At 41.7% G+C, this 7,288-nt stretch overlaps 1 protein-coding gene across 1 annotated transcript; it reads right to left on the reverse strand.

Moving 5' to 3' along the window:
* Nucleotides 1–312: 312 nt before the first annotated feature.
* On the reverse strand, nt 313–3,121 carry LOC107926181 (uncharacterized). Its single transcript, XM_016856975.1, has 5 exons — nt 2,921–3,121; nt 1,500–2,768; nt 1,230–1,400; nt 746–1,071; nt 313–523 (listed from the first exon to the last, which is right to left on the reverse strand). Exons 1-5 carry the CDS (start codon nt 3,119–3,121, stop codon nt 313–315), a joined length of 2,178 nt encoding a protein of 725 aa, XP_016712464.1.
* Between the last annotated feature and the right edge of the window lie 4,167 nt (nt 3,122–7,288).

Consider the following 7,288-nt stretch of genomic DNA (forward strand, 5'->3'; position numbering starts at 1 on the left):
AACTTTTCCATCCTTCTTAGGGACAATGACAACATTGGCAACCCATTCTGAGTAATTCACCACTTGCAAAAAATCAGCGTCGAATTGCTTCTTGACCTCTTCCTTTATTTTTACTACAACATCGGGTCTTATCCTTCGAAGCTTTTATTGAACAGGCCTGTACTCCTCTTTTATGGGGACACGATGTACCGCAATGTTGGCGTTTAACCCAGGTATGTCCTGATACGACCACGCGAAGACATCTTTAAACTCTTGTAGCAGTTTAATGAGGTCTCGTCTTACTTCCTCAGTTATTCAAGTTCTAGTTTTCACTTATTTCCCTTCTTCTAAAGTCACATTCTCGGTCGTCTCTTTATGGGGTAGAATTTGCTTCTCTTCCCGTTCTACCATCTTTAACAAATCAAGAGATAACCCACATTCTTCGTCATCTTCAAAATCTTGAGATCCCTCTAAGCACATATCTGGCTCGAAAAGAGATTTTGAGTCTGTAACAGTGTTGCTCGTGACATCAATATCTGGAGACCTATTACAACACAAAAAAAATATCTAGAGAATGAATCTAAGGGTGGCTTATTTGTATGGCATGATTATGAATATGATGAGAATATGAACGAGGATTTGGGTAAGATGAGATATGAAAAATGCATTTCTTATTGAAAATAAAAGGTGTTTGAACAAGAGCCTACTTCACAAAATATTCTTATTGTTTCTAGGCTTAAAACAATAAGTGTGTTCTGAATATTACTCTGTATTAGCTCTAAAACCTACAGGAATTTCCTTCGCAGTCCAATTATTCAGGATACTTCCAAGCTCATAATGGCGGATGCCTGATAAGTTTCTTTTTATCGCCCTTTCCTCCGATATGGTGTTGATGCTCAAATTGCTCATCGAACCTTCAGTTGTCTTTTCTCCTGTCATCTCTAATTTAAGATGCATAATTCCTCCTGTCACGAACGTATTGGAATATGGGGGAAGGTCATTGATTCCCACTTGACCTCTACCCCATTCAATCATGCCCTTCGTCTCTCTTATTTCCTCACTAGCTCTTCCTTCTTCTGTCTGGCGTCTGGCCTATACCCCAAACCAAAAAGATCCCACTTGCCAACTAATCCCAGCACTTTGACCCGTCCATGAAGATATTTTCCAAGTCCCCTTCCAGCCAATGCTCATTTTCCTATCGTTGGTCGTAGGCCCATCGTCGTGGCTCCTGATATTTTTGGCATTGGGACCTTGCCTCCATCGGTGATAAAAGTTGCACTTATGAACTCTAACGACTGAAAAGAGCACTCTATTGCTTCATCATTATTCTCGATGTACGGCGCATCACTAGTAACAGATGCGATAATGTCTTCCTCTGCATTTATAGTTATCAGCCGACTTTCCGTCACCAGCTTCAGCTTCTGGTGAAAAGATTATGGATCTACTCCCGTTGAGTGAATCCAAGGCCTCCCCAGTAAACAATTATAAGAAGGCCTAATGTCCATCACGAGAAAGTCTACCTCATATGTGTTGGGTCCAATCTGAAGGGGAATCTCAATCCCACCCATTACTTTCCTCTCTGTGCCATCGAATGCTCTCACTATGTTCTGGCATATCTTCATGTGAGAGCTATCTATGGGTAACTTGTTCAATGTAGATAGGGGTAAGACATTCAGTACCGACCCATTGTCAATTAATGCCCCCGGTAGTGTATATCCTTTGCACCAGGTAGTGATGTGCAAAGCCTTGGTGGACCCCGTACCACCTGGCGGTATTTCATCATCGCTGAAAGAAATGAAGTTGTCAGGGCTAATATTGCTGACGAGACGGTCCAGCTTGTTCACTGAAATGTTTTCAGCAACATAAGTTTCATTCAACACTTTCATCAATGCATTACGGTGTGCCTCCAAATTTTTTAGCAAGGCTAGTACCGAGGTGCGAGCTGGCTGCTTGTGTAACTGCTCCACAATACTATATTCACTATGCTTTAGGAACTTCAGAAATTTTTTAGCTTTATCCGTTGTTACTGGTTTATTAACCAGTGGTTTTGTCCTTCCTTCCCCTTGTTCAAACATCAGAAACTTCTTTTTTACAAGCTTGGCTTTTGTATTTGGTGTGCTGGCCAACCTTCCATCTCCTGGCAATGTCACATTACAATTATAACTCCAAGGCACCCTTTTGTTATCCTTATAAGGAAAAGCTGCCGGTTTCTGAATCACCACTTTTGGCGTCGTTCTTGCTCCAACTTTATTTATTCCCGGTCGTGAAATGATCACCACTGGGTGATTGACTTCATAGACCTTCTTTATTAGCCCCTCCTCTGAGACGCACACATGTTTCTCTTCAGCGAACTCGAAGAACTCCATCTCCTTGTTGTCCATTAGACCCTGTACCAGGGCCTTGAATTCATTACATGTTTCTATCTCATGGTCCTCATCTCCGTGGAACTCAAAATAGTTCCCTACTTCTCGGGACTTACTCCCAAAGTCTTGTATGACTAGACCTCTTCCTACCATCTTCTTCAGAACCTCCCTCATCGAAGTTCTCACCTCCGCTACATCCAACTTAACTCTCCTTCTCATATTCTCGACTACCACGTTTACCCCATTAACAGTATGATTGGATAATGGGTTTTCTGCGTTAGGCATCTCATCGAACTTGACAACACCCAAGTTGATGAGCCTTTCGACCACTCTTTTGAAAGAAGTGCAATTCTCAATCAAGTGTCCTGCAACGCCCGCATGATATTCACATTGGGCACTTGTATCATACCATTTGGGGTATGGAGGCTGCAACGGTTTTAAGTAGAACGGGGATACAACATGTGCATAGTAGTAAACTAGGGCTTCTCCGTATTCTGCTTTGTATTGGGTTCATGTCTTGACGAAGCTTACTAGCCGGTGACTGTCGTTCTTGGTTGATTAACTGTGATTGGTTTTACATGACCCATGCTCACATTGCCGACCTTATTTTCTCTTTTTTTCGGAGCTGACCTCCTGATGCTCTCCCCAGCCTCTATTTTTCCACTCCTTATCGTATTCTCAATCATTTCACTGGACATCACTTTGTCAGTGAAACTCTTTGTCGTGCCTCCCAACATATGATTGATAAAAGGCACTTTCAAGGTGTTGATGAAAAGCATAGTCGTCTCTTTTTCCAAGAGCGGTGGTTGAACTTAGGTAGCGACTTCCCTCCACCTCTGAGCATACTACCTGAAACTCTCGTTTGGCTTTTTCTCAATGTTCTGTAGCGTGATCCGATCGGGCACTATGTCTGTCACATGGCCATACTGCTTCATGAAGGCCTGTACTTGGTCTCTCCACGATTTAACTTGGGTACGACTCAGCTGATTGTACCATTTGGCTGCAGCCCCACTCAGACTATCCTGGAAACAGTGAACGAGCAACTGATCATTATTGACATGACCAGTCATCCTCCGACAAAACATCGTGATATGAAGGCAACTGGTTCCGTTGTATTGTTCAAACTCCGGCATTTTGAACTTCGGAGGGAGCACTAGGTCTGGAACCAAACTCAACTCTTTAGCATCCATACCACATTGATAATCTGCGCTTTCTAGCGCCTTGAATTTCTCCTCCAGCCATTTGTATCGGACATCCAGTTGCTCTGGGAGTTCTCCTTTTGTCTTCCCTACCTCTGCCATCTCATCAAAGTCGAGGACCGAAAGATTTACCCCATCATCCTCGGGTTTAGAACATGAACCCGTCAGGAAATTCATTGGTACCGAAATACCGGCCTGATACTGGGGCTTGACATTGACAGACACCCTTTGAGGTGGTATTGGGGTAGTCACTGGAGTGAAACCTGGAGGGTAAGTAAGGATCTCGCTATCCCCATCTGGGTTGACTATAGGGCTCTTCCCTTTACCTGACCCTCTGAGCAACAACTGAGTTAGCTGATTCATCATGTCCTTCTGTGATTCTTGCATCCGATCTTTCATATCCTGCTGAATCTTAGCCAGTTGCTATTGCATCTGCGCTTGCAGTCGCTCCTGCATTTCTCTCTGCATTTGTTCCAATTTTCCAGCCTTTAATCCATAGCTTTAGTTTTTTTGCGCGTGTAGTACTGATGTTCCAGGGTAACTATAATACGATTACTTTTAATCAGGGTTCCTTTTGTGAATTTTAATACACATGATGTAAAGAAATGCAAATGCATGAGATGTATGCAAGACTAAAGAGGTGTCGATTCTGATTCAATTTCAATTAGAAAACTTTATTAGAAGATAAAAAACTTTATATAAAATAGATCACATATACGGTTTGGCCTTAATGCTTAAAGTTTTAATTCTCTTAAGGAGACTAGCCAGCTCAAGACCCCGGTCTGACACTAACTCATACTTCACACTTAATACATCAGCTTGAACTGCTAAGGTCTGTAAATGATAGACCACTTCTCGGATCTGAGCCACGGCTTCACCCATGATATAATCTCTATCATTGACTTGGTCTTGCGATCGACAGAATTGTTCCTTCCACTGTTCATTATTTGTCTCAAGGAATTCAATTCGAAATTCACAGTTCTGTAATGCAAACTCGAGTTATTCTACCATTCCTTCTAAATCCTTAATCCTACTCAGGCTTGCCCCTAGCTCAATGTCAAATTTACGACCACGATTTTGATGCAGCGCCCTTTCTAACTCTGCTACCCAAGCCGTTAACATCTGTTTCTCATCTTGGCCCTCAGCCAAACTCTTCTTTAATGCGCTTTCACGTGCCCGAGCATCATGGAACCTCTTCTCCCATTTATCAGCTCTAGCTTTTTCAACTTGAATTTCTTGCTGCCACTGCTCTGATGTCTTTCTCAATCCACCTGTTCTCATTGACATATGCAGCTTTTTGTAGTCAGTCTTCAAACCGTCTAAGTCCTTTTTGGCCTTCCTTTTCCCTTTCTTAACTTATCGGCCTCGAGTCTCTGAACATCGACATCTAACCTCAAATACATCTTTTCCTCCTCTAATTATTCTATCTTTTTCCCTAACTCCAAATTCCTCTTTTTAAAATCCTGTTTTATGATTTCTAACTCAGAGGAGACTACTTGTAGGTATTCTTGCATCCGTCGAGTGCTTTCTTGCCCTGGTCTGGGGATATTATCATTAACTCTTCTACCCCGGCAACTGTCTTATTCGAAGGTCATCATTGGACCTACAACAACTCTTTTCATTCGACGAGTCTGGCTCCAAGCGCTAAAAATCTTTTTAATCTTTTTCTTGCAGTTAACTCCTACATACGTGAATTCAAATTGAACTAGCCCATGCGTTGCCGGTATGAACTGTCTCAATCTGTATTGCCTCTGTGTGAGTAAGGGAGCATATCCAACAGCTCTCCAAATTCCAGATAGAGGTACCCAATCAAAACTCCCACACCAATAGAAGATCTCATCGGGAACCAACCAATGAGCTCTCCACTCAACATCCTCCTCTTGGAGATTTTGGAAGAGTGCGATCCAATTCTCCTCTGATATGTCATCTCTCCTAGGCGTAATCGCTATCTCCCTTAACGGGGAATAACTTTCAAAGAAAACCCGATTAGGAAACTTTATCCACTTTCCAGAAATGGCTATAAAACCAAGCTAACAATAACTGAGCGCACCCTATAAATCTGCCTTCTCCAACTCTCCTGCATGCATTCAAAGATCTAAATGTCTCAGCCAAGATTGCCGGAACAGGTGTGACTCCTTTGCCTAATCGGTCAAAAAGATCCGAGACTGCCTCATCTACATGCCCTAATGCCCTCGGGAAAATCATTAAACCATAGATGCTCAAAGAAAAAACATCAACTCTCCTCTTTGCATCAGGATGCACTAGAATCAACTCCATCAAACTCCTCTATGGGATGCACTTACATTCCCCCTTTTTCTTGACCCTTGTTGCAATCCACTGCTCACTCATCCCTGTATCATTCATCAATTTCTTTACAAAATGTGAGGCATTAGCATCCCTAGAATAAACTCTATCGACCTGAACCTTCGGACAATGAAGTAGAGCTGTATATTATTCTACAGTAGGTACCTTATTTACCCTCCCAAAGGTAAAACAACTGTAGGCAGGATTCTAATACTGAACGAGAGCCCAGCATAAGTGTTCGTCTACCTTGATGTCAAGTAAGTAGGGTAAATCCCCATAACTACCATAGAACAACCTCTTGGTTTCTTCATCCCACTGGTCTCATATCTCCTTTAATTCCCAGAGATCATTTTGCGTCACACTGATGCGGGTGTAATCACATAATTCTGATGTATACCCCTCGGCAAGACTGTCTCCCTTCTTTAATTATGTTTTCTTAGACCATATACGGACAACCGCATTATCTTCTACTTTATCAAGAAATTCGTTCTCCATAACAAGCTCCCTAAATTAGTAATCAAACGTGAATCAACGCCTCTTATGAATGAAATGACATGCAATTATGGCCAAAATAAAACACAACAAGTCAATATCGTATACCAAATATAAAAGTCAAAGTAAATGGAAAGAAATAATCAAACACTAGTTTGGGTGATTGCTAAAGTTTGGAATGACTCTACCTAGGGTGGACTCTTAAGGCTCGTTATATGTGGTTTGGTTCTAAAGAAAAGGGTACCTGAACCAGCAGATTCCTCGGTCCTCACCCATTATATGTTCATATGGGCCGAGTTCAATTCAAGGGAATACATTTCCCTATGGCTGCACGGAGGTAAAAACCTCACGAAAACATAGGTACAGATGTATCCCGAAAGCGATCCACTATCCTGCATGGAGGTGAAAACCTCACGAAGGAAATAGTTTTTCACTCCCACTTAAAGGGTACGACCACAACAGTCATGCAAGATGATGCAAGGGGATATAAAAACTCAAAGTACAAAACATGAATAAAATGGTGAACCATAAAACCCACGAAATGCGATGAAAGAATCGTATGTTAAAAACCAAATTTTTAAATTTTGATAAAAGGACAGAAAAATGATCAATTTTACGGCTTGACTCTCTTATGTTCCCAGCGGAGTCGCCAAGCTGTCGAAACCATTTTTATTTTGAAAAACAGAGGTCGACTTTAAAACGAAAATGGAGTCGCCACCAATCCTTTTTGTTTAGGTGTGATCGGGTCACCTTGTGATCGATCATTTTGATAAAGCATTTTGGTTTATTAAAACAACATTTTTGGTCTACGAAAAACTAGAAAGCGGATTCAGGAGTCAGTTACGCGTGAGGAAGGATTAGCACCCTCGCAACGCCCAAAATTGGTACCGTATTGATCAATTAACATCCTAATGTTGAAAATTTGAAAAAGATTTTAAAATACAATTCCTT

The sequence above is a fragment of the Gossypium hirsutum genome, chromosome A08, assembly GCF_007990345.1.
Source record: "Gossypium hirsutum isolate 1008001.06 chromosome A08, Gossypium_hirsutum_v2.1, whole genome shotgun sequence".
Lineage (NCBI taxonomy): Eukaryota > Viridiplantae > Streptophyta > Magnoliopsida > Malvales > Malvaceae > Gossypium > Gossypium hirsutum.

Bases quoted from the DNA above. Each gene is read 5' to 3' on its own strand.
- LOC107926181 (XM_016856975.1), bottom strand. From the start codon at position 3,121: ATGCTTTTCATCAACACCTTGAAAGTGCCTTTTATCAATCATATGTTG. The intron at 2,769-2,920 runs GTAAAACCAATC...AAACCGTTGCAG, and splicing joins GCAATGTGAGCATGGGTCAT to CCTCCATACCCCAAATGGTA. The intron at 524-745 runs GTAATATTCAGA...GTGTTGTAATAG, and splicing joins GGTTTTAGAGCTAATACAGA to GTCTCCAGATATTGATGTCA.